Raw genomic sequence first — 25,935 nt, 5'->3', positions numbered from 1 at the left:
CTGTCGGCCCCCGACTGGTGCACACGCACACAGCCGCGGAGTGCAGGCTCACTGGGGCCTCGGGATAAGAGCTGTATCTGCAGTGCTGTGTGGGTGAGGCCACGTAGAGCCTCTCTCCGGTGGTTTATGGTGGGTTGTTGTTAGGTGGTTTGGATTTTTTTTTTTTTTTTCTCTTTTAAGACTCTTAAAATTGCCTCTTTGGAAGATTAGCTAAAGATGCATTCACTGCCACCCACCAGCCCGGAAGTGAATTTCCAGCAGTCCTGAAATCTTGTCCTTAGTTGTGTCTTTGATTGCTCCCCTTAGCCAAGGATTTTATTTGCCACCTGCTGGAGAAGGACCCGAATGAACGGTACACCTGCGAGAAGGCCTTGAGGCACCCCTGGTGAGTGAGGATGGGGTGGGCTCTGGACCCTAGCCTTGTGGTTCCCCAGATACCACGACGACTCATTCACGTGGTGTTTCCCCAGAGTCTGCTTGCCCTGAGCTCTTTACTCTTGCAGCACGCAAGGAGCACAGACGTGTTTATCAGGTCCCGCTAGAGATGCAAACAGCATTGAATGAAGTGGGTTCTGACCCACGAGTGGCCGCTGTGTCTCCTAGTCAAGGGCAGGAGACAGACTCAGCCAGGCCCTGTCATCAGTACTAGGGTGCAATACTCAGTACTAGCTACTCAAGAAGCACCCAGGAGTGGGCAGCTCTGCCCTGTCCTTAAGAGCATCATTTCACTGTGGGGTCAAAACCTGTTCTAAATGAGGTGATTTGTGAAGAATCACAAAGCAACCAATCAGTAAAGTGAGTAAATAAATCTTACAACACTTTTTACATGCTGTACGCCTGTTCAAGATTCACAACAGCTCCCTACCTCCTACCACAGCAAGCCTAGCTTCCTCCGCCTTTTCAGGTCTTCCCTAATCTGGCCTGACCCTTTACCTCCACCTTGATTTCCCCAAATTCCCAACATGCCTCCTCTGTTCCAGGAAGGCCTCAAAGCTGTATTTCTCTTCCTGCCCTCCCCTGCTCCCTATCCCAAGCTCTTTCCAGCCTATATCTTGGGTCACACCATTTTCACCACCTAGAATGTCTTGCCTCTTGCCTTGTATGTAGCATCCCTCGGGATCCAGAGCAGTTTCTGCCCTGCCCTGAAGCCCTGGGTCCTGCAAGCCAGGTATACCTCCTTACCTCTCGTTAGCAGTTACACATTAGCTTACCATGAATTACTCAAGTCCATGGCATGGAACAAGGCTCCACGGCTCCACTGGAAAACCCCAGGGATGAGGGTCCCATCCGTTACTTCTCTGTGTCCCTAGTACCTCGAAAGTACTGTGCCCCGTGTGGCAAGTATCTGAGGAACACACAGAGATGGATGACCAGCAAGAGGGCAGCAATCGGGTGGCCTCACTGAGGAAGGCTTCCAGGAGGAAGCACGTTCTGAGGACAGTTTTGAGCTAAAGGATAGTGACAACCCAAGCACCCTCTGACACAGGGGCTGGAAAGCTTATTCTAGAAGAAGCCAGAAAATAAGTATCTTAGGCTTAGCTGGCCATACTGTCTATAGGGCAGCTACTCAGTCTGCCCTTGCAGCATGAAGCAGCCATAGGTCATACCTGAATCAATGGGCGTGTCTGTATCCCAGGGAGACCAGGTTACAAAAACAGGCAATGGGTAGATTTGGCCCATAGGTCACAGTTTGCCACCCTTCCATAAAGCAAGACTATGGTTTTGCCAAAGCATGGGCCCCGTAATGACCTGCCCAGGGGGACAGAGGAGCCCTGGTTCCAGCCCGTTCCTGCCGTGGGCCACCCTTCTTCTGAGGCACTCCATTCAGCTAACCTGGACCTGCATGCACAGCCCCCCTGCCCAACCCCGGGCTGAGTTCCCACAGCCCCCCACGAGCCAGGTGTCCCTTCTACATCCACAGGATTGATGGAAACACAGCCCTCCACAGGGACATCTACCCGTCAGTCAGTCTCCAGATCCAGAAGAACTTTGCCAAGAGCAAGTGGAGGGTAAGTTGCCCTTTGCAGGGGGTAGGCAGGCTGTTCCAGGCCCCTGGAGGCTGAGCTGGGGCAGGGCTGGCGTAGGGGCTTTCCCCAGGGCTTCCCGGCTCACACTGGACCTCCCTGGACCCTCTCTGAAGTGAGACGCGGGCACATCAGTTTCAAGAGGCCGAGGCTGCGGGGCAAAGGGAAAGCTTGAGCCCCGTGGCCTTCCGAGAATGGAGAGGGTCAGAGGCTGGTGTGGTGTGTTCCCAGCAAGCCTTCAACGCGGCCGCCGTGGTCCACCACATGAGGAAGCTGCACATGAACCTGCACAGCCCAGGCCTCCGTCCGGAGGTGGAGAACAGGCCACCCAGCACTCCAGCCTCAGAAGCCTCGAGACCCAGCCCCTCTGAGATCACCATCACCGAGGCCCCGGCCCTGGACCAGAGCGTGGGCCTTCCCGCCCTGGCGCGGCTCCCCTGCCGGCCCCCCGGGGGCAGGTCCCTCAACTGCCTGGTCAATGGCTCGCTCCGCATCAGCAGCAGCCTGGTGCCCATGCAGCAGGGGGCCCTGGCCGCCGGGCCCTGCAGCTGCTGTTCCAGCTGCCTGAGCATCGGGAGCAAAGGGAAGTCCTCCTACTGCTCCGAGCCCACCCTCCTCAAAAAAGCCAACAAAAAACAGTACGTATCTTCAGCCAGACACACAGGCCTCACCCTGCTCAGGCAACGGGGCTGAAAGAAAGTGGCCAAAGGGAGCCGGCCCTGCAGGGTGGGAAGAGCTCTGGGTCAAGGGGCCAAGGGAAATGCCTCCAGTCCTGTCCCTATCCCTAACTGTGTGGCTACCAGCCGATCAGTCGATGTCTCTGTTTCTGGTTTGCTCATCTGTGAGATCATAGCTGCCTGCCCAGCCTACCTCACCAAGCTACTTAAAAGTTTAGTGAAGCAACGGGAATTATAAATGCCTGCAGAAAACCGAGTACATGTCAGTGGGGTGGGGGGCACTAGATTTCTGGAGTTTCCAGAACCATTGTATTTTGGGGGGAAAAAGTGGGGCTTCGTTGTCATCTTCGTCCTTTCTGCAAGGGCTTGTACTTTTGGAACCTGACAGAGGGGAGGCCGAGTGGAGGCCACAGGCACGGAGAGCGCCCCGCCGCCCCCCAGCTCTTCTCCCTTCCCCAAACACTTCACAGCCCCCCGCCTCATTTGCTTTCCAGGAACTACAAATCAGAGGTCATGGTGCCAGTTAAAGCGGGTGGCGGTTCCCACTGCCGGGCGGGGCAGACTGGAGTCTGTCTCATTATGTGATCCCTGGAGCCCACGCCTGTGTCAATTTTCAGGTGAGGCGACAGAGGTGGGAGGGCCAGGACAGGGGGCTGTCCCAGAAGGCCAGCCCCATCACAGAGTTGAATGAACGGGGCTGAGGGGCGCCGGGAGCCGCAGGCCCACCCCCACCCTGAACCCCTTTCCTCTGCAGGAGAGACATGCAACTCTTCTCTGCCTTCCCATCCTGGCGTCCACCCTGCAGCGGGAGGAAGGCGGAGCGGGCGGAGCAGGGCCTGGCAGGAGTTTACGGTGAGAAGCCCTGGGCTGCTGCTGCCTGGGGCAGACCCTCCCAGAAGGCCCAGGAGCGAGCCCCCAAGGCACGGAGGCCTCGTTGAAGCTGTGGGCAAGAGGAGCGGTGTCCACCCGCTTCCAGGTCTCCCTGACCTGCCTGCTCTGTGCCCCCACACCCCACGTGCCGTGGCTCTGTGCAGTGAACTAGGTAGCTCTCACCCGGGTCTGTGTTGTTTGTGATGAAAAGCTTCCTGGGCTGGCCAGCCTGTGTCACCTTCTCCGAGCAAAGCCATATGGAGCATCGACCCAGGCTCCCGCTCAGCACACGCTCCTGCCTCGAGGCGTTCGTGCCCGTGGCCAGAATGGGCTCATTAATGTAGTCGCCTGCCCATCTGCATGAATGACAGGCGGCTCCGTGGTCTGCCTGTGAGCTCTCAAGTTCCAATCCTTGACTCCATGATTAGCTCCAGCTGGCCCAGCACACCTCCCTCCCTGCCCCAGGCCAAAAGCAGTACCACAGCCTTCCAGATGAAAAAGAAAGAAATCAAGGAGGAACTGTAAGGAGTTCTTATCCCGGCCAGATGCCTCACCCACACCGGATTAAGTAAAAATTGGAAGTTGACTGTTTTCATTTCAGCTGGTAATTCTCATCCTGCTTCTGCTCTTCTTTCTCTCCCTGAAAATCAGGGGCATTATTCTTTTCCCTCCCTCGTTTTATTGTACCCCCGCCCCCTCCAGCTTCATGTTCGGTGTTGTGCTCAATAAAATGGACATATTTTTCTCTAGGAGGCTTCCTTTCGTTCTTCCTAAAGTCAGACGTGGCCCTGGGACTTCTGAGCCTGTGTGGAATGGAAAGTGTGCTGGGGCCTTGGGGTCAGGAGGAACCTGGCAGGGTGGTGGCTGACACAGACTGAGAGCATAGCGTGTGCCAGGTACTAAGTGACACGAGTTACATCTGTTGACTCGTTTACTCCTCACAACTCCCGGGGTAGGCTCTGTTGGAGCCCAAGCAGTCAGGCTCCGGCATCCATTCTCCTAATGACTACATTAGATGCTCTAGAGGATCGTGAATTTGAAGCCCTGCCCTCTGCCCTCTGCCCTGCCACATCTGTGACCTTCGGGGAGTAACACAGCCTTCTGTGCCTTGGCTTCCTCACTTGTCAAATGGGAACAGCAGTACCACCTGCATCATGAGATAACGCAGATGCTGTATCTAGCACAGCGTTCAATAATTAACATGATTAATAATGATCAAGAAAATGTAGATAAAATGCCTAGCACGGGGCACCTGGGTGGCTCAGTCGTTAAGCGTCTGCCTTCAGCTCAGGTCATGATCCTGGGGTCCTGGGATCGAGTCCCACGAGGGGCTCTCTGCTCAGCAGGGAGTCTGCTTCTCCCTCTCGATCTGCCCCTCCACCTGCTTGTGCTTTATTTCTCTGTCTCTGTCTCTCTCAAATAAATAAATAAAACTTTAAAAAATTATTTTTTTAATTTTAAAAATGCCTAGCACATTGCACAGGCCGTGGTTAGCACACAGATATTCACGCCATTTCCATATCTGCCACACACACAAATGCACATCCATTTGCAACTTCTCCTTGAGATCCCAAGAGACACAGAGTCCGCCTCTGGAGCTGTGGGAATTTGGACGCCATACTTCCCTTCTCTGGCTTTCTATTTCCTCATCTGTGAATGAGCAACTGGATCACTGCTCAAAGACGGAAATCATCTGATCTCTCAAGGATGGGATCCTTTGGGTCCTGGGGCAAAGGGATCCAGTCCCCCTAAGTTTGGTGGACGAGCAAGCTGTACTGAGCCAAGTGGGGCAGCCTATGCTTCATATACCTCCAGGCCTTGGGCTTGAGCAGAGGAGCACCCAGGAACCCCAGGTGGGAGACAGGAACAAGTGACAAAGGTGTACTTAATGGGGAGATGGATCATTTTCTCTCTTTCAACCTCCAGACTTCTTTTGAAAGATTTTTATTAGGCTTTTCATTTGTACATCATGTTTTTGTTAAGTTTTGGTGTCCCTCCAGGATTCAGCCTCCATGGAAGATGAAGGGCAAGGACACTGGCCAACCAAGTGCACCTCCACTTGAGAGCTCCTCGTCACAAGGACACGGCCCGCCTCCACCCTCTCTGTCTCTCAGATGTAATTTCCCATCAGCTCTGGCTCAGCTGCAGCCCAGAATAATCTTAACAGCTGCGCGCCAGGGGCCGTCCGGGCTGTGCTTTAGGCTGTGTAAGTCTCCTGGAGCCGGAAGGCATCCCAGCCCAGCCTGTCCTCCAAAAGTAGAGAGGGCAGATGAGCGGGGCTGGGGGCTGCAGGCTGGTGCATCACTTACAGGTGGCATAGTAGAGCACACGCCCGTTGATGTGGTTGCGGATCTGCTCCACGTGCTTCTCCAGCCCCGTCAGGTCTGCCGAGCGAAGCCTGATGGCCTGGCTCCCCCGCAGCAGCTCCGACTCCATGTCTGAGGGCAGATGGGACAGCAAGGGGAGAAGGAGGAGCTGGTGAGATACCCAAAGACTCCCCAGCCTTTCTTCTCCTCCCACGACCTGGAGGCAGCACCTGCAGGAGAAATCACCTGGCGGGGGGAGGGCTGGACACTGGGGCAGCTCTCTCCAGCCTCACGGCTCTCCACCCGTACCCCACTCTTAAGAGAAGCCAGACCTAGGAAGCCCCTACCCTCCTCCTCTGCTCTAGGCTCTCTCAGTTGTCCCAGACTGATGAGGGAAACCACCGGCATCAAGCTTAGCAACCTACGGGACACCCGGGTGACTCAGTGGGTTAAGCGGCTGCATTTGGCTCAGGTCATGATCCCGGCGTCCCGGGATGGAGCCCCGCATCAGGCTCCCTGCTCAGTGAGGAGTCTGCTTCTCCCTCTGCTCTTCACCCGGCTCTCGTACTCCCACCCCTCTCTCAAATAAATAAATAAAATCTTAAAAAAAAAAAACAAACAGATTACCAACCTATGACTACCGGACTCAGCTGCCATCCCACCGATGATCCTCAAGTGGGCACCATGGCCAGAGAGCCGGCTGGGGGACCAGACTTGCTCCGCACTTTCCCTTCCCCAGTTACCACTTCAGATAAATCTAGTCCCCCCGCTCTGATCCAGTCCGTATGCCACCACGAGATTATGTGCGGAGAATGTGGAGGACTCCAAAGTGACCTAGTCCAGCCTGTCCCTCCTGTCACCCTAGGCGAGAGGCCTCTCTACCACACTCACGAGAGCTGCCACCCAGCCTCAGCCTGAACTCTTCTAGGAATAGGGAGGGAGCGCGCTGCCTCACAAGGCTTCAGCTTTAGGCAGCTCTAGCTGTTAAAAGCCTTCTCATGAAGCCAGAATCTGACCACTTCTGCTTCCACCCAGTTGTCTCAGGTCCGTCTCCTAGGGCTGTGGGAATATATTTGCTCTGTCTCCCACATGGAAGTCTTTCAAATGTCTGAGGCCACACGTTCTCAGATTAAATCTCCCTAGTTCCTTCACCCATTCTTCACCTTCACCTGCTGTAATTATCGAGCCTTCTCTACCTCCCAACCCTGGCCGCCCTCCCTGCGATAGGTGCAGGCTTGTCAGTCTCCCTTCTGAGGAGGGAGTAGCCACCACTGAATACCATCCGCCAGGTGAGATCCCACCCTCAGAGGGTAACAGCAGTGTCACTGGCCTGACATTCAGCCACTGGGCACCCATATGGACCTGCGGGTTGACCAAATATTGAAACTTTAGCAGCTGCTGTTGTGTTCCCTGGTCCCCATCCCCAGGACCCCCATGCATGATCTTCCCCAGAATCCTGCAATGAAAGGTAAATTCCTGCAGACAGGTAAATGCCTGTTCCATTGCTATAGCCTGAGCCTTTTCTGGCTCGTAGATGTGTGACACACCAGTTACTAAAGATTTTTAATATCCCTGAACCATTACTCCTCTTGCTTTGCATGCTTTGTATTTATTCACTCTTTTGGCTGTAGCAAGACCCTGCTAATTTCCATGGAGCTTACATCACTCAAAACCCTTGGGTTTTTTTCGGTGACCAACAATTCATATGTGCTTATCACTCACCAGTTATGAAACGTTTTATCATTTTAGCAGTTATAAAGTGTTTTCAGGTACATTAGCCTCTGAGAAGCCAGGCCTCACCCGAGCTGTACTTGTGAGTTTAGGCCCAAATAAGCCCAGAGTGGAAGATAATACTTCTCTTTAATTTTACCCTGTTGGTTTCAGCCCATCCTTTTAGCCTTCTGAGATGGTCTTAGAGGAACTGGTTCTGTTACCTACAGTGTTAACAACCTATTGTCCACAGGTTTGAAAAACAAATTCTTTATCTTTGTGTAAAACATCGATGGACAAGGGCAGGGCGTGCACTGACCCAGCCCCTCAGCTTCTCCGTCCAGCTCAGCAGCTCACCCTTCAGGGGCGGCCGGCCACAGCCTCCGATCTACCCGTCGTCAACTCGCCTGCCCAACCTTCCCCATGGTGTCTACCTGCCTCACCAAACAGATTTTTGTCTGTTTCCTCTGAAATTCGGAGAAATTCTGTTTGTGGCATTCACTGGGCACACCAGTGCAGTGACCCATCATCACATCTTAGAGATTGAGCCCAGTTCTTGGAAATCCCTGTTCTCCCATCTGAAGAACCTCAGAACCCTTTTGAAAACGATTTTTTATGTCTCTGCCATATTCAAACCTTTGGACGGTTCTCTACTGTCTCCAGGGCTAAGCCTACCCTCCTCATGCTGGCATTGAGACCAGCCACCTGGACCTGGCCACAGTGACCCAATGCTACTTGTCTCCCACCCGTTCTGATCCTCATCACCCCTCCTCTCCTGGTGGGTGCGCCTGCCCCCATCCCCAGAACATGTCTTGTTGCTTCCCACCCACCCTTTTTTTTTTTTATTCTTATGTTAATCCCCATACATTACCTCATTTGTTTTAGATGTAGTGTTCCATGATTCATTGTTTGTGCATAACACCCTGTGCTCCATGCAGAATGTGCCCTCCTCAATACCCACCACCAGGCTAACCCATCCTCCCACCCCCCTCCCCTCTAGAACCCTCAGTTTGTTTTTCAGAGTCCATCGTCTCTCATGCCCACCCACCCTGTCTTAATGTCCCTGCTTTTCCTCACAGCCTCCCCCCGCAGGCCTACACATCCTTCCAGGCCTATGTCAAATCTTATCTTTTCTGAACATCACCTTCACTGAGCATTTCTCTCCAACAGAAATGTCTCTCCACAGAGTGCTTATTATGTGGGCTCCTATCACGGACCCCCTTGTGCTGTTAAATAGCTTCACGCATCTTGCAGGTGACCAGAAAAATGGCCCCATCTGGATTGCAAGCTCTTGAGGGCAGGACAAGTCTTACAAGTATCTCTGCATTCCCAACCGCCCCATCATTGTGCCTCTGACTTCCTGGATGCTTGGGAAAGCCCTACTGGTCTCGTCCCTTAGCACTGCTAGCTCTGACAAGGGTGGGCCTCAGAAGCCCTGGGTTGGGGCCAGCCTCCTGGGATGCCCAGGAGTCCAAGCCCCAGGACCGTCCCCTCACCTTTCATCCTGTCCATCATCTCCATGGTCTCCCCAAACAGTTCCTCTGCCTCCGTCTTGACACTCAGGATCCGGCTGCCCTGAGCCCCCAGCATGGGGCTCCGACCCAACTGGTCCTTCAACTCAGCATATTTTTGCTTTATTCTCTCAAATCCCTGAAAAAGGTGAAACAGTCTGAGTGCCACCAGCATCATCATCATCCAAAGTCCTAAAGACCTTTGGCTAAAGCACTCAATATCCTCCAAATCCACACACAGGGATGAGGAGCCTCCTGATACTCCCCAGTGGGTTGCTCTGGCCTATGAAAACCCCTAGGCCCCAAGCTGTATCTGACACTTCTTCTGTATTTCTCTCCCTCCATCTGTGGCTCCTGTCCTTTCCCACCTAACTCCCCACACAGTGCCAGGCACCTGGCAGCCTGGCCACTGTGCTGGGACCGGCCACGAATGCCAAAGTTCCTGGTACACTGGGGACCCAGAGGATGGCTCTCTGATCGCCTCTCTGACATAATTCTGACAACGATGGGGCCCCAGGTTAGGCTTAGTCAAGACTGCCTCTCTGGGCTGGGTAGCCATGACGGGGGACAAGTTCTGGATTGGATGTCAAGGGACCTGCTTTGTAGGTGAGCTCTGGGCCTGGACAAAGTTACCCCCCCATCTGTAAACAGAAAGGGACTGGACTAGATCATTTGTAACACCCCTGAACCAGCTCCCCAGAGGCGGCCCGAGGTAAAGTCCAGATGCCAGGCCAGGTCAGGGTGAGTCCTGAAGCCCTTTCTGATGATTCTAGAATAACATGTTCCAATTGCTTTTGAGCCCAAGGTCTCATAAAGTGTACAGAGTCCTCTCCTGCTCAGGACCCTCAGGCTGGCTGGTGCTGCCCAGGACGACCTCCACCTGCTCTCACCTCCTGGGCGCTCAGCGCCCGCTGCTTAGCACCCTCTGTGAGCTGCTGGGCCCTCGCCACTTGCTCCTGTTGCAGCCTGGCCCTGCGGCTGAGCTCCTCCATCCGCGCCCGCAAGTCACCCAGCTGCAAGCCCATGCCAGCCGCCAGTCCTTCCGCCGGCCCCAGGACCTGCTGAACCTTGGTGGGGAAAGAGACCTGGGTTATGGTGGTGGGTCTCCTAAGCAGGGACCTCGTCGTCCTTCTGCCCAGGTCACCAGGCATCGAAAACTCTCTCCAAGCAGGACACCACTATTGTCCCCCTGCTGGTCCCCTATCTATCTGTCCCCTGGCATCCAGGCCCCCCCTCTCTCCAGCTCAGTTGATCTGCCCCCCAAGCCCCCCACCCCCTTGCTGCAGCTCAGAGCCCACCCCTGGCCTTCTGCACCCAGCCACGCAACCAGAAAACCAAGGGCTCAAAGCTGGGCCCAGAGCTCGTAGTCCTCCCTCTCTAGGTCCCCTTCCAGGTCACTTTCTGGCATTTTCTATATCTTGTGCCTGAATCTGTCCGTTCATTCCCAAATGCAGCAGAAGGAAGCCACACCACCTCACCTCAGCAACCCTCTCCTGGATAAGCCGAAGGGAACGGCTGGTGCCTTGCATGGTGTCCTGGGCTTCCTGCAGAGCCACCGTGCCCTGCCGAAGGTTCCCCACCACGTCCTCCACCTGGCCCTCCACCGCGTGGGCTCGGCTCCTGCAGCAGGGGGAGGGGAAGGGAGATAAGAAAGAATGAGCAACCAGTGAATGAAGAGATGCACGGCTCCACTCACCAACCGGTTCAAGAGAATATTCTTCCCAGCCAAGACCTAAAAAGGGAGTATTAACACATAGCTTTTCCATCCCGGGACCCCACCGAACAGACACGAGGAGTGTGAGCGTTACGTCTGAGACACCCTTTGGTGTCACCAATATGGAAGACAGGGTCATGCTGAGGAAAGTTCACCCTGGACACTGTTTCTCACTTCACCACCCCCCACTACAGTAAGCACCCCTCCTGTCCCGCAGCCCTCTGCACCCCTCTGACATGTACAGATTCTTTTCCTTCTGCCAGCAGCCAAAGGAGTCAGGAAGCAAAACACCAGCCCAGCCCTGGGCAGGGAGAAGCGCGGGCTAAGGGCCCCAGGCCATACCTGGCCTTCTCAGCCTCCATCTGGAGCCTCTGAGCCCGAGCAATGTCCTGCTTGGTCTGAGACAGCACCAGGTCCACACTGGGTAGCCTGGCGGCAATGGCCTGGATCTCATTCATCTTCCGCAGCACCGTGGCCGAGTCTGTGGGCAGCCACAGGGCCAGCACGGCCTCGCTGACCTCCTGGATGGTGGCCGCATCAGTGTCAGAGTCTGGAAGACAGCCGTCCATCAGACCACCTCCCCAAAGATCAGAGGTTTCTCCGAGCTGAGCAGCTCCAGGGAAGCACCCGCGTGCGTCTCTGCCCGCACCCCACCCCCACCCCCCCCCGCTGCCCGAGAAGCCACTGCACCCTGGCGGGGACACTCAGGTGCCCGTTCGCACAACTTCCGGGAATGCTGCGGGAGGACGATTGTGGGCACAGCTGTGGCAGCTAAGTGCCTGGGGCCACAGGAAACTGCAAGCTGGAGAGAAGGAGGCGGTGCCAGACAGCTGGGACTGAACAATGCCTGCAGCACAAACATAATCAGCCCTCAGCCGGGGAGAGCGGCCAGGAACTGGAACTGCTTCCTTGGCAAGAAGACCCCTTCCACGCGCCCCTCCCCAGGCCAGCGTGCTCGTTTCCGCAAAGGCAGAGAGAGATCATCAGGTCTTTGCTCCAATGTCACCTTTCCAGAGAGGCCAACCGTGGCCACGCAATCTAGAATCGCACCTTTCCCCCTGAGCCAACACCCCTTACTCTCCTTCTCCCTATCATTTATCACCTCCCATGTGCCGAACCCGTGACTCATGGATCTGTCTGTTTTCTGTCTGTTACCCAGCCAGAAGCCCTATGATGGCAGGGACTGGGTGTCATCCATACCCCCAGCCCCAGCCACAGTGCCTGGCCCTCCAAGGCACTTGGTGTTTGTACAGTGAACGAACGATTCAAAGATCTCCAGACCCAGGCCTCCCCTCTACTCTTCAAGCAAACTGGGACAAGTCAAATGGCTTCTCTAAGCTCGCTTTCCAGACCTGTGAAATGGATAATGATCCTCAACCTGAAGGGATGAAACGAAACAACCAGTCAGCAAGGATTTTACAAGCCAACTCCGGTCAGAGAGTAAGGTCAGAAGCACAGAGGTGGCATCTCCTCCCTATCTCTCCCTTTCACTTTTACAGATCCCAGGGACCGGCATGGGAGGGGAGGGGGCACCCGCCCACCCAGATGGCTTGCCCCAGGACTTGGGGCCAGCACGTGGGGAACTGAGACTGCAAATCAAAGCGGACCCAGTCCCTGTCCTCACGGAGCTCGAAACCTGGTGGGACAGACAGGCACATAACCAAGGAGGGCCAGCCTGAGTGCGGAGGGTGAGCACAGGGTGCTCAGATGGCCACGGGAGGGGCGCCCTAACCCAGTCTGATGGGGCGGAAGGAGGGGGCAGGGGGAGGGTTCCTGGAGAGTGGGCCATCGAGAGGATTCTTAGAGGGGGAGCAGGACTTAGCCAGGTCTGGAGAGGTGGGGCAGGGGAGCAATCCAGAGAGACGAAAAGCATTAGCAAAAACCGTGTGTGTGTGTCCATCTAATAGTACAATCATCTAGACTGTGGACGACAGAATGAGAATAATCCTACCCGTATTCCCTCCAAGCTGGATCCCCTTAGGCAGGTTACTTAACCTCCCTGTGCCCGAAGCCCTCCTCTGCAAAGCGGTGGGCAATCAGGACTAAGTCACGAAATACCTGTGACGCGCTTAACGGTGCCAGGCACTTGGTGAGAACTCAGCAAGCCTGAGCTGTGATTTCTGTGAACTCCGTGTGAAGACCTGGGAAAGTCCGTGTGTCCTCCTTGCCCCACGGGCCTCCCACGCACCCCACCCCCAGGACCCTGCACACAGCAGCAGCTAGTTAGTGCTGTGCCCCCTGCACAGTACTCTGGAGACCAAAACCCACTGCCACGGAGACTGCCAGAACTGTCGTGGGCTCTTCGCAGGGGTCAGGCCTCTCTCAGACTCTGCTCCTTCTCCCGGCCCTTGGTCCCATCAGAGGACTTGACCGGAGACACACATATAATTTAGAGGACAAAAAGGACCCTCCGGCCCAGCGACTCCCTGCCTGTTCACGTGAGCCCAGGCTGTACCCCAGAGACTTCCTAACCTCCCTCCCACCGCCTGGTCAAGGCTGATGCCATTCAGCCTCACAGGCTCTGCTTGGGGGAGGATTTCCTTATCCACGAGTCCAAGCCGCAAACTTTGGCCTGCCCCTTCGTCCTTGTTTCTGGAGCACCATCTCCCTGCATCCACTCTCCCCCACTCTGGGGCTCTCCGGAGGCTGACTCCAGCCTGGCCTCAGGCAAGCCACGGCTGCCAGCAGATCCTCCCCGCCTCTCTCCAACCTGCCCTCCACACTCAGGACGGGGCTGGGACCTGTGGGGAGCAAAGGCCCCGCAGGAGTAGCAAGAAGAGCCCTGTGGTCACACCAAGCCCTTACTTTACATCAGTTACTAGGTCCCCGGAAGGAACGTGAAATACTACCATCCCGGTTTGCAGAAGTGAAACATGAGGCAAAGAGAAAAGCAACCTGCCCGAAGTCACAGGTTTCCCGAGTCCTGTCCAGGGATCTTTCTACTCCCAGGGCGGCAAGAGAGGGCTGTGGCAGCCACCCAGGTGAGCGGTGGGCACCTGGCCCCGGTGGCCCGGAGGCGAGGGGAGGAGGGAGCTAGCTCCATGGAGGGAATGGAGGGTCGAGCGCCAGGCAGGAGTCCAAATATCAGGCCAAAGGAGAGTAAGGGCCAGGCTCACCTGACAGGAAGTCCCGGACCTGCTGGATGAGGAGCCGCATGCGCCTGACATCCTCCTCCATCTGGGAGCGGCCGGCGCTCACCTGGGTCTCCAGGCGCTGAGCGTCTGACTGCACCTTCGAGGCGGCTTCCTCAGCGGCCTTGATCTGCCAGCACACAGTATAGGTCAGCAGTGGTCAAGGCCCCAAGAGAGCCTCTCAGCAGCCCTCAGGGATTCAGTGGACACCCGCTACCCACGATCTACCTGGGAAACATCAGTAGCTAACCTGGTTTGGCTCTGGAAGAAATGATGTGGAGTCAGGTGAAAAAGCCCAAAACACTGGCCCCACACTCGACCTCTCACTGGCTGTGGCGCCTCAGACAAGTCACTTAACCTTTCTGGGCTTTTGTCTCCTGACTTGTAAAACAGACACTGACTGGCCCTGGGGGGTCTATCCCCTTAGCCTTTCCCTACGTGCGCCCACCCCCCTTGGCTGCACCTACCATCTGCCGGGTCTGCTGGAGCTGGGCATTGAAGCCCTGCAGCTGCTGGGCCACCTGCCCCGCCATCCGGAAGGCCCCATCCGCCCTGGGGAGGGCACCTCTGCAGTGAGGGCCACATGCCGTGCCATTGTCTCTGGGACACAGCTCTCCAGGGCACGCTCCTGGGGTACAGGCCGTCTGCCTGGAGCCCCCGCAGAGCTGTGGAGAGGCGGAGACGTCAAAGAGGGTACCCAAGGCTCTTCAACAACCACTCCCACCCCACACCCAGGGAACAAACAGCCAGACATCTCCATGGCAGCCAGGCACCAGAAACTTGTTTCCTTGGCAACCACTGAGCACAGCGTGAGGGGCCAAAGACCAGGATGGGGGGGAGGGGGGGAGCGGGGCGGGTTCACACTGCCCTAGGAGGAAACACGGCAGCAGCCGGTGGGTGACAAGCTGGAGCAGGGGGATCCAGGAAGCGGGGTTCCATGCCATGAGTCACCTTGTTGATGGTGGGTGTCAGATCAGGCAAGGAAGCCATGTCCAGCCTCAGGGCCACAAGCTGGGGCCCACTAACACCGGCTCCTCCTCCCAGCTGGCCCTCCAGCCTCTCCGCCTCTCGCCGGCTGTCCCTGAGCTGCAAGAGCATGCGGGAGCCGTCGGAGACCCGCTGAGCAGCCTGGGAGGACCGCTGGAAGGCTGCGGTCAGCACCCGGAAGGCCCCTGCGGGGAGACAGAAGGGCAGTGAGCCGCCCCGGCCCGGGAGGCCTGGAGATGGAGGAGCAGCAGGTGCGGAGCCAAGGTGCGGCGTGGCCTTGCGTGCAGCTGTCTGAGCAGCCCTCCTCACCTGAAGGATTGGCACTGCTTATCCTTTCAAACTGCTCCTTCTTGCTCTGATACATAACGAGGAGGTGACTGAAGCTTCGGTCCAGATTCTTGAGGTCTTCCGAGAGGGACAAGGTCTCCTCCTCTGGGGGCAGATCAGGCTGCAGGCTCTGGAGAGTCTGCCTGAGATGCGAGAAGAGCTTTCACTAAAATACGGGAGAGGGGCTGCCTCCCCAGAACCTGCCAGCCCCTCGGAGAAGCCTCTGTGAGGCAGGAAAGAGAGAGGTCTTCAGCGAAGGCCGCAGAATGCAGACTCCACAGGCCGCGGAGGATTCTGCTGGACAAAGGCTGAGTGAACCAGCGCAAGCTCCCTCCATCCCTCGGCAGGCAGATCGCAAAAACGGCTCCTTCCTCCACTTGTGTGCCTCTGCAGTCCTGAGCCGCTGCACCTCCCCAGAGCGGGCTTCCATGAGGCGCGTCACCCTGACCCCTTCCTCCTTGGCTCGCTGCAGGCTGACACCAGCTTTCCCACCTGTACCACCTGCTCGCCAGACTCCAAAGTCTCTCCTCTGCAGCCCACACCTCCCCACGAGGACCCACAGCTACAGCCCGCTGGTCGTCTCCACCCAAAGGGGGTCAGGATCCACCAGCCCTGGCCCACAACCATTCAGCTTTCCTCTCTCCCCACCCCCTTTGCTGGTCTACCAACCACCAACTCCCTCCCACAAGCTCTGCATTCTTCACCTACAGGCTTTGCTCTGGCATGGGACGTCCTTCCATGGAGCACCCTTCCATGCCTGCTTTTTCAGCCTACCAAATACCTATGGACTTGCTACTCAATTCTGAGACTTAGGTCAATCATATACCTGGATGGCTCTGGGCACCGAAAGTCAGCTAGTGCTTGGGGAATGCAAACTAATTATAGAAACTTCCAGAACCAAACCTTCCTAAGAAGGTGCCTCTGCTGGTAGGAAGGAGGTGTGGGTGGGACCGCTCCCATTCCAAAGGCAAATACAAGTTATTTTTAGAGCCCCTGCCTCTCGGATGCCCTGCACCAGGGTGACTAATCCAGAGCTGACTCTCTCCCACGGGCAGCGCCGGGCACTTGAAAGAACACTGGGGCTCCTGCCTGTGCTGAGTCCCAGTTCTGCTCCTCAGTGGCCGCGTGACTCTGTCACATCACCCATCTATGCCTGTTTCCCCACCTGCAAGACGGAAGTAATAACACCCACACACCAACCTCACAGGACTGTTGTGATAGTTCAAAGAGAGAGCGCATGTGAAAATGCTCTGTAAACTGTAAAGGGCTGTACCAGCGGAAGGACCCGCGTGTGCCACTTACGTGAACCCACGTGAGGGAACGCTTCTTGGCACCCGGCAGGGAAGGGGAAGTTTACCTGGTGGAGAAAATGGCATTGGCCACCCGGGACACCTGCTGCTCGGTGACCGGGGAACGGGAAAGGATTGCTTGGATCTGCTCCATCTTGCTCTTGGCATCCGCGATCCGGGAGGTGAGGCCAGGGTCCTCCAGGCCCAGCCCGGGCCACAGGCCGACGGCGGTAGCATTGCGGAGGCTGCTGAGGCGCAGGGCCTGCCCCCGGAGGTCAGCATCGTAGATCTGGAAGCAAGGGTGGCAGGCCACGCACACCGGGTAGCGGTCACAGTAATCTCGTTGGCACTGGTCGCAGCGGGGTCCGGTCAAGCCCGGGCGGCAGAGGCAGCGGCCCGAGGCCTTGTCGCAGCCTGGGCCCTCCGTCCCCCGGAAGTCACAGTCACAAGCTAAGGCGGGTAAGGACGACGGTCAGGGTTGGGGGGCATGTGGTGGGGGGAGCCTGAGGCAGGTCTGACCTCAGGGCCCGTCTACAGGACTTGGAACAGTAGACAGTCAAGGCCAGAGTAAAATCCCGGGAACGGCAGCAACGAAGGCAAGCCCTTAGTTGGCACCTACTGTGCCGGGGGCCGGGCACTGCCCCGGGTTAGACACCCGCCCGCTCACAGTCCCTCTGTGACAGAGTTAACCACGCTCATCTTCCCACGCGTGCAGACAAGCACCAGGCACAGAGATATTATCAAGTGCAACGTGCCCTCAGGAAACCGAGGCCTTGGGGGGCAGCTACTGGCCCCAGCCACTCGGTAAGACGGACGCCACGCTGAGCCCGGACCCGGGTCTGCACGCTCCAGGTCCCAGGCTCTGCGGCTACTTGTCAAACGGGCTCTGGGGAAACCACACCTTCCCCCTCAGGACTCACTTGCTCCGTCTAGGAAGAAACTCCTCCCCTCCCTGCCGCTGCCTGGAGATGGCTTCTGGGAAATGCTGTCTCGGGGAAACGGGGAGCGAAGCACCCTCCGGTCATGGGGACCGGGGGGACTGGCTGGAGCAGGTGCGGGGAACTCGCGCTCCACGGGGCTGCCGGGGCCCACCCCCCACGTCCCAGGACGGGACGTCCTCCCACACCGCAGGCCCTCCTGCACGCGCTCGCCCCCGGTGCCTCGGCGTCCCCCCCCTCGGCAAAGCACCCACCGCGGCACGTCGTGCCTGCACCTCCGTACGTCCGGTCGGGACACTGGCGTATGGCTGCGGCGCTGCACGTCAGGCCACCAAACCCTTCTCGGCAGGGGCACTGCCCGGTGAACTGTCGGGGAGAGCACTGTGAGGGAGCTCCCCCGCAGGCCCGGCCCCGCCCTGGTGTCGGGGCCTGGGTCTGCCTGCACAGCGGGTGTGCCCCCAAAACAAGGGCTCCCATTCAGAGACGGGCTCGGAGGTCAAAGCCCCGAATGGCCCCGCAGAAGGCTCAGAGCCACCCCGGGAGGGATATTTGGTGGCGTCCCCAAGGAGAACGGGGACAGAAGGAGCCCAGTCTGTGGGCAGCGTGGAGGGAGACAGAGGGTGGTGAGCCGGCGGACTTTCCGCGGAGGGACCCAGGGGGCCACGCCCTCTTGTACCTGGTTGCACTGGGGGCCGAGGGAACTCTGAGGGTCACAGGCACAGGGCTCACAGCCCCGACCACTGGCCAGCTTCCAGTGGTAGGGAGCGCACTGGTCACATTTGGGGCCCACCACGTGGGGCAGACACAGGCACTGCCCACTCTCCTCATCGCACGGCATGTCCCGACGAGACCCCAGGATGCTGCAGTCACAGCCTGCGGGAGGGAGGGTTACTCAGCTAGCAAGACAACCAAAGCACACCCCTGGAGGACACACAGCAGGGAGAGGGCCAGCCTGGGAAAAGAACCAGGCAGGGTCGTTCTTTCCAGATAACCTGGCTGACTCACGAGGCGGCGCTGTCCTGCCTGGCACCTGGCAGCTTGGCCGCCCACCCTCCCTCCCTCCGGCGGACTCAGTGCCACCTTCCAACCCGGGCCTGTGCTGCCACCTGCTGGACACCCAGGGCACGGCATCCAGCACACAGCCCCGTGAGGTAAGTCAGGAGCCTGGGGGCCCACACCGTCTTCCCCAGGCTGGGGCCCCCGACTCACGGTGGCAGCCCTGCGGGTTGGCATAGGTGAGTCCCGTAAATCCTGGCTTGCACAGGTCACAGCGCTCCCCCTGCACATGCTCCTTGCACACGCACTGTCCAGTCACTGGGTCGCAGGGAACCCCTGGCACTGCCCCATCGGGATCACACTCGCAGGCTGAGAGACAAAAGCAGCCACCACAGTGAATACAAAGAGGAAAAGTGGAAAGTGAAGAGCAGATTGTAGAAGCCAGACTGCCTGGTTCAGATCTTTATTCCGCCACTTACTGGCTCCCAACCTTACAACCTTGGTCACGTTACTTAACCCCTCTGTGCCTCAGTTCCCTCATCTGCAAAATGGGTATAATGATACAACTCTCATAGATTCCCTCTGAGGAATAAATGAGTAAATGAAAAGTAGGTAGAACAGCGTTTGGCCCATGTTAAGTACTTTAGAGGTTTTTGTGGTCGTTATTTCCTGAACAACTGCTATACACCAAGCCCTGAGCTGGGCACGCTTGCCTGTTGCCTGATGTAATCCTCATGACAACACCGAAAGGTGGGAACACACTCAAGGTCACACAGCAAGTAACCACGGGAAACAGAAGTCAACTTGTCCTTCTCACTCTTTCCATACCCAAATAATAGCGACAGGAAGTGAACCAGCTTTCTCCCACCCCCACCCCCAGACCTCTTGCAGGACTTTCAAAATGCAGATTCTTCCTCCATCTAAAGAGTCCTTCGTGATTAACCCCTCCTGATGCAGACTGCTTCGGTCCACTCTGCTCTCTCCTGTGCGGAACACACTGGCCTTGTGGACATGCTAAGTCATTCCTGGCTGTTCCATGCATATGTTCCTTCAGGAAACATTTCTTCAGCATCAGCTATGTGCCTGTCACGGCGCTAGGGCCTGAGGATATAGGACAAAAGCCCTGCCATGGAGGAGTTCTCAATATTGGTGGGGAAAGAAAAATACAGAGCAAACCACGTTACCACATGGTAAAGACAATGACCTATACATGGACGGAGTGCTCAGTCCGCCTTTTTCAAGTATGATTTACATGGCCAAACAGGGTGTGTGTTTCTTGACAGCAGGAACTGTCTCTTATGTTTACTTTTGTCTCTCCTATGTCCAAAATAAGGGCTACATAATTATCGATTGATTGACTGATGGTCCAGAGAGGCTAAGTGATTTGCTTAACAGTGCACAGCTAAGTTAAAACAACTGCCCACAAGTCCTGACAAACAACCAAGGCTTTGTGCTTCCTGAGGGCTTGTGTGTCCCCAGGGACACAGATGCTCCAGTGAGTGGTGGGCAGATGACACCCTGGGTCCCTGGAGCCCCTACTCACGGATACAGGTCTCCTGAATGGGAGCGCCGGGACGCTGGTTGCGGAAGAAGTGCAGCTGACACTGCTCACAGTTCCTGCCCTCCGTGTGGTCCCGGCAGTTGTCACACACGCCTCCGTGTGCCCCCTGGCTCGCGGCGAACACAGCTGGGTCGAAGTGACAGGTCTCTGAGTGCCCATTGCAGTCACACCCTGAAAAAGGAGATTCCCAGGGCTGACCGTAGACCAGCCCCACTTCCATCCACAAAGCACGTCTCATGCTAATGCACTGGCATCTCTTGCAACTTTGCAAGATGCTCAGGTCTAGGAAATGGGGAAACTGAGGCCCAGGGAGCCTTGTGTAACTCACTTAAGGTTATACGGCCAGTAAGAAAGCAGACTAGAGTAAGAACTCGGGCCTCTTAACTCCCAATGTGGGGACTAACCCAAGAATAACATCTGTGTGGGGCCAAAACGGGAGCCCTTGGAATGGTCCACCCCAACCCTCCCCCGTAGCCACCACGGATCTCCTGCTGGGTCACTGCCTCTCTCTGGGCTGGGGACCCTTGTTTCTCCCACTTGTGCAGAGAAAGACCCTGACTCCAGGGGGCCTTCTGAAGTAGGGAACCAGATATGTCCTACACAGGACAAGGCAAGCGGAGGGGACAGAAGAAAGAGGACCTGGGGATACCACGAAGGCCATGTGGCATCAGTAGCATGGACCAGCCTTGGTCGCTTCGGGCCTGAGAAGAAGGTCTGGGGAGGCAGAGGGTGGCTGCAACCCAGACTATCTCCATCCCCACAAAGTAAGGAGAGCTTACATTACCGGGGTGCAATCAAGATTAGATTTAAATAATAAAGAATAAATTCTCCCGGTGTCCAGGTGAGATCATTGAGGCCCAGAGAGGCCAGCACCCCATCCAGCCACTACAGGGGAGCGGGTGAGTCCAGGACCCTACGCTGGCATTCGTGGGGGTCCTGGTCATCTGCGGGTCTCCAGGGCTGATCGTTGTAGAAGGGTGCACAGCGTTCACAGTTGGGCCCAGCAGTGTTGTGCTGACAGACGCAGACATCATGGACCTGGGAAGGGGCCACCAGTTATCAGGAATAATTACCAAAGAAATGTCCCAGCCATGGACCTGCCCTCTCCCCTCCCCTCCTCGCCAAACTGCTCAGGGTCCAACTCAGACCCCATCTCCTCCAGCCTTCACTCAGCTCCAGTGACACTCCCAGCTGCCTGCTTGTGTGCTATTGTGGGTGTGGGGGTGTGGGTGTGTGCGCACGTGAACACGCGCACATGCACGTGCCTGCCCTTCTGCTCTAACTAGGCGGCTTTTTAAAGCTCATTCCTGGGGCACCTGGGTGGCGCAGTCAGTTGAGCATCTGACTCTTGGTTTCAGTTCAGGTCCTGATCTCAGGGTCTTGGGATGGAGCCCCACATCGGGCTCCACGCTCCATGCAGAGTCTGCTCGCGACTCTCTCTCCCTCGCCCTCTGCCCCTCCCCCCATGCGCGCGTGCACTCTGTCTCAAATAAATACATGTTAAAAAAATAAATAAATAAAAGCTCATTCTTTGCCCTTGGACATCCCCCTGATGCCCAGTCCAAAGCAGCACCTGGAAGGTGCCCAGACACCCTTATTGGCAAACTACGATTCCGGAACTTTGTGGGCCCTCTGGAGATTTATATTCCAATAATCTTTGACTGCAGCTGTTTGGCTAATGGGACCGCTATGAGCTACTGTTACTAGACTCATTAAGACATAAAAACAGAATAGCTATTGTGTGCTCACTGTCTTCTGCATTAAGCCCAACACCCTCAGCCTGGCATCAAAGACCTGGACAGCGTTTGCCCCATCTTCATTTCCCCCTCGGAACAGCACAGCCAGGCTGCACCTCAAGCTGTGTCCTGCACAAGCCCTGTTTTTCCCCACCTCTTGGCCTTTACTGATGTTTTTCTACCTGCCTGGAATTCCCTTCTTCCTCCCCTCACCAGTAAGATCCTGCCAGTTAGAATGGCATCTTCTTCACCGGGCCTCCCTGGTTCCTCTAGTTCCATGGCTCTCAATCCTGGATGCAACTCTGGAGTCACGTGGGAAGCTTTTTTAAAAATACCATTGCCAGGCCCAATTCGATCCAAATCTCAGAGACAAAGCCCAGACTTTGGTACTTTTTAAAGTGGTGATTGGAGGGGGGCGGGGGGGGGGGTGCGGCCAGATTCAAGAGCCCCTGGGGCTGGGCATGCCCTTTCCCTCTCTACAGCCCCCAGTACATTGTATTCCTCAACCGTCAGCGGTCCTGTTGGGCCTGTGTTCTGTTCGTTCATCTCCAGGCCCTAATAGATGACATGTTCCTGGAGCCGGTCTCCCTCTGGCCTCCTGTGCAGCCCCGGGCAGGGCCTGGCCCAGCCATGGGAAGGACGAAGCTGCCCAGGGCTCATTTCACCTGTGTTTCCCTCACAGGCCATTTTAGCCCTGTGCCCCCCTACCGCCAGGGTAAATGAGCTCCCTATGTTAACAGAAGAACCAAAGCCCTAGAAAAGCAAAATGACGGCTTCTTCTGCCTCCGGGCCCAGGGTTCTCTCTCCTCTACTGATGGTTCTCACATCTGGAGATGTGAAAAGCTGGAGCTTCCCCCCACCATTCCCTGATGCATCTGACTCAGCTGCTCCGGGGTAGACTTAGCAGGATGTGAGACTCTGTTCTCTCACCCTCCCCCGATCTCGCCACTAGATGGGACTCTAGAGTGCCCAAACCAGTGCCTCTCCACCCTGGCAGTGCTGAGAATCCCCTGGAAGCTTTAAAAACCAATAATAAAACTGGAATATCTGAGGACGGAGGTCTGGGCACTTTTTTTTTTTCTTTTAGCTCCCCAGGAAATTATTACATGTAGCCAGGATTGAGCAGCATCGCCTTAAGCTCCCCACAGCACCCACAGATGTGCTTACAGGTGACTGAAAATCAAGCCGTCATAAACCAGAAGGCAGGCTTAAGGAAGTGCTACAGAATTCTGATCTTTGAAGGAATCATCACTTAGACTCTTTTCCACCGTCGCTAAAATGTTAAAGACCCACGTCTGAAATTGAGTGCCCTCCCTTGTTTTATAGGAGCCCCAAGAATGTCCTAAGTCTGCTTTGGTCTTGCTCTCTCCCCTCAGCCCCTCCCACCCGGGGCTGTCACCTGCACCGCGGTGGAGGGGCCGGCGGAGGCTCCGGGCTGAGGGGCGCAGCGGTCGGCGTGGCCGTGGCAGAAGCAGCTGCCTGGCAGACGCAGCTGGGACACTGCGTAGTAGGCACTGGGGGGGTAGTAGCCTCTCTGGGGCACAGGGGCCAGCCTGGTGAAGTTGACTCTCAAGTTTGTGATCTCCCCCAGCTCTGAGAGGGGGGCAAACAACAAAGGGGGAGGGGGTTGGGGAAGGGAAAGTAAAAAAAGGAAGTTAAATGCAAATCGAGTCTCCTAGGGCAGGATGAATAAGCAAAGGAATTCTGATCTCACCACCCCATCTTCCCTGCCTTCATAAGGTTGGTTATATCAGGAGCCATCCTCCTCAGCGTTCAACCCTCCCAAGGCAGGAAAGACCCCTGCACTCCGCCTCCGGCCTCCTGAGTCTACCACCCAGCCTGATGGAATAAGCAGGGTGAATATTAAATCCAACCATGTGGACAGAAATACGAAAGACCAGGGAATTTCTGTGATCCAACTTCCAACCAACCAACCACTTCAAGTCCCAAGTTCCAAGTTTTGCCCACTCCCCCCCACCCCCCACCATAGTTCCACCACAAGCAAGAGGAGTAACCACACTGACCTTGAATTTTTTTACTGTGAGTGGCTGGAATCCCAGATGCTAAATCCATAATGTTAAGTTGAACCTATGGAGAAAGGGGGGAGGGATGGCCTGGGGAAGAGGTAAATGGGGCACCCCAAGCTCAGAGGAAGTCTCCCTTCCCACCAATGCTCCATCCCTGTCACACTGCTCAAAGGTCCTTCTCACCTGGAACCCTGAGTAGACCATAGATGTGAGGCCTACCAAAACCCTGAGGGAGTGAGATGATCACTGGGCCCTAAATGTGTGTGTGTGTGTGTGTGTGTGTGTGTAGACAGCTTCTCTCCACTTGAAAATACAGATATCCCGGGGCGCCTGGGTGGCTCAGTTGGTTAAGCGGCTGCCTTCGGCTCAGGTCATGATCCTGGAGTCCCTGGATCGAGTCCCGCATCGGGCTCCCTGCTCGGTAGGGAGCCTGCTTCTCCCTCTGACCCTCCCCCCTCTCATGTGCTCTCTCTCTCTCTCTCATTCTGTCTCAAATAAATAAATAAAATCTTTAAAAAAAAAAAAAGAAAAGAAAATACAGATATCCCAAGAATTTCCTGATTTCCTTGGGTCAAAAATAATGGTAAGATGTATAATGTACACATGAGGGTTTAGGGGATACTAATTTTCCAAACACCTTGGATGAATGAGAAGGTCCAGGACCCAAGGATTCATGGATGTGGTCACCACCACCATCTAGACAACCCCCATTTCCACAGTGCTTTTCCTTTTTCATAAAAACAACTCATTCTATGGGACTCCAGAGTTTTCATGACAGACCTCCATGAATCAGGAAAAAGTCCAGTGCTCTGATCTGGAATCTAGGGAATGTGGTTAATTAACATGGGTGTGGGTTGGGCTGTAACCCAGGAGGACTTGTTCCTGCGAAGGAAAGAGGCACCGTCCACAGGGAGGGCAGCGCGCAGCGCACTGGGTGCCTAGGGGAGCCGCTCGGAGGGAGCCTGAGCCAAAGAAGGGAGGTCAGAACCCGAAGCCACCCTCAAGCGGCGGGGAAGGGAAAGGCAGTCACGAAAGAAATACGAGAATCCTACCCCAGGTGGAAGGAGTCAGGGAGAGAATTCTGAGCTGTTTCTAGAGGCAGGTTCTCTGTTTCTCACTCGGGGTTTAAGTTCCGGTGACTTGGACCTGTGGCTTGTACCTGAATTTCCCCAAGGGCCAGATGGAGGGATTAAACTGAGAAAGCTCATCCTCGTGTTCAACCCTATCAAGGTGAAATCAGAGATTGAATTCAATTTGTGTAATTTGCTCACTTGAATCTAAACTAACCATCTCAAAGTCCTTGCACGGAAGAAGAGTGGATTTTGCCCTTTCCACGATGGGGACCTACCAAGGAGCGGGGGTTGGCTAAGGAAGAGGGCAAGGTTGGGTTATGCAGTGCCCTCAACATGTTTTTGAAATATTCCTCCTGAGTAGCAAAGGGGACAAACAGCAAATATTCTGAGAGCAGCTAGGGAGCAGGAAAGACAGCAAGGCGCACCGAGGGGCCATCTCTTCTGCAGAGGCTGGGGGACTGTGCGAGCAACGTGATGTCAGGGGCCTCCCCCGACAACCCCGTGCCTATTTTTCAGAGTCCCCTCTACCTACCTTCCCCCCATCCAGGCGCCCGTTGGGCCTGTGGGGCAGGGACTGGCATCGAACATCCTGCCAGCTTTGAGGCTGGCCCTGGTGGACGTGGGGGAAGGCGGAGGTGCAGTCAGCAGCCAGGTACTGGTACACGTGCCAAGTGTTGCCGAAGTCCGAGGAGCGCTCAATCAGCATCCCAGCGGGCATGGGCCCCTGCGGAGACACAGGTAGGGTGGGGGCCCTGCGGACTGATGGGAAGGGGTCACCAGAGACACACAATCACCAAAATAGGCTCCCAAAGATGCACAGGTGGTTCCTCTGAAAGAATCACAGTGAGGGAGGGAGAAGGGGCACGAGAGTGAGCAAGTGGGCTTCGGGGCGTCCGGGTCCAACTCTCCTGATGTACACTGACCCCATCAGATTTTCCCTAGGGGAACTGTGGAAGCCAAGAGAAAGGTGATCTACATTCTAGAAGAATGTGATCCCTAGCTCAGCCCACCACCCAGGTGGTCAGGCCAGAAAATTATCCCACAGCCACATGTCCAGG

The 25,935-nt window shown here is 56.1% G+C and overlaps 2 protein-coding genes across 6 annotated transcripts in view; one reads left to right on the top strand and one right to left on the bottom strand.

Annotated features, from left to right (window-relative positions):
• The window catches only part of CAMK1G (calcium/calmodulin dependent protein kinase IG), a 29,363-nt gene extending 25,043 nt beyond the window's left edge, over window positions 1-4,320 (top strand). For all 5 annotated transcript variants that reach the window (XM_081824883.1, XM_081824882.1, XM_081824885.1 and 2 more), the window contains 5 exons: window positions 307-385; window positions 1,922-2,009; window positions 2,256-2,662; window positions 3,196-3,318; window positions 3,456-4,320. In XM_081824883.1, coding sequence (XP_081681009.1) covers window positions 307-385; window positions 1,922-2,009; window positions 2,256-2,662; window positions 3,196-3,286 — 665 coding nt within the window. In that variant the 3' untranslated portion in view covers window positions 3,287-3,318; window positions 3,456-4,320. The remainder of the gene's footprint in view (window positions 1-306; window positions 386-1,921; window positions 2,010-2,255; window positions 2,663-3,195; window positions 3,319-3,455) is intronic.
• A 1,179-nt stretch (window positions 4,321-5,499) lies between these two features.
• Window positions 5,500-25,935, bottom strand: part of LAMB3 (laminin subunit beta 3) — a 31,054-nt gene continuing 10,618 nt past the window's right edge. The window contains exons 4-21 of the mRNA XM_081823203.1: window positions 25,410-25,664; window positions 23,802-23,865; window positions 23,177-23,370; window positions 20,959-21,079; window positions 20,024-20,212; window positions 18,694-18,849; window positions 18,161-18,357; window positions 17,739-17,850; window positions 16,615-16,996; window positions 15,240-15,400; window positions 14,895-15,115; window positions 14,411-14,608; window positions 13,929-14,073; window positions 11,155-11,362; window positions 10,577-10,718; window positions 9,989-10,165; window positions 9,084-9,237; window positions 5,500-6,009 (exon numbers count right to left, since the gene is read on the bottom strand). Coding sequence (XP_081679329.1) covers window positions 5,873-6,009; window positions 9,084-9,237; window positions 9,989-10,165; window positions 10,577-10,718; window positions 11,155-11,362; window positions 13,929-14,073; window positions 14,411-14,608; window positions 14,895-15,115; window positions 15,240-15,400; window positions 16,615-16,996; window positions 17,739-17,850; window positions 18,161-18,357; window positions 18,694-18,849; window positions 20,024-20,212; window positions 20,959-21,079; window positions 23,177-23,370; window positions 23,802-23,865; window positions 25,410-25,664 — 3,213 coding nt within the window. The 3' untranslated portion in view covers window positions 5,500-5,872. The remainder of the gene's footprint in view (window positions 6,010-9,083; window positions 9,238-9,988; window positions 10,166-10,576; window positions 10,719-11,154; window positions 11,363-13,928; window positions 14,074-14,410; window positions 14,609-14,894; window positions 15,116-15,239; window positions 15,401-16,614; window positions 16,997-17,738; window positions 17,851-18,160; window positions 18,358-18,693; window positions 18,850-20,023; window positions 20,213-20,958; window positions 21,080-23,176; window positions 23,371-23,801; window positions 23,866-25,409; window positions 25,665-25,935) is intronic.

The sequence above is a fragment of the Leptonychotes weddellii genome, chromosome 6, assembly GCF_054177405.1.
Source record: "Leptonychotes weddellii isolate Sample4059 chromosome 6, ASM5417740v2, whole genome shotgun sequence".
Classification (NCBI taxonomy): domain Eukaryota; kingdom Metazoa; phylum Chordata; class Mammalia; order Carnivora; family Phocidae; genus Leptonychotes; species Leptonychotes weddellii.
This window is presented reverse-complemented; position numbering and strand designations above follow the sequence as displayed.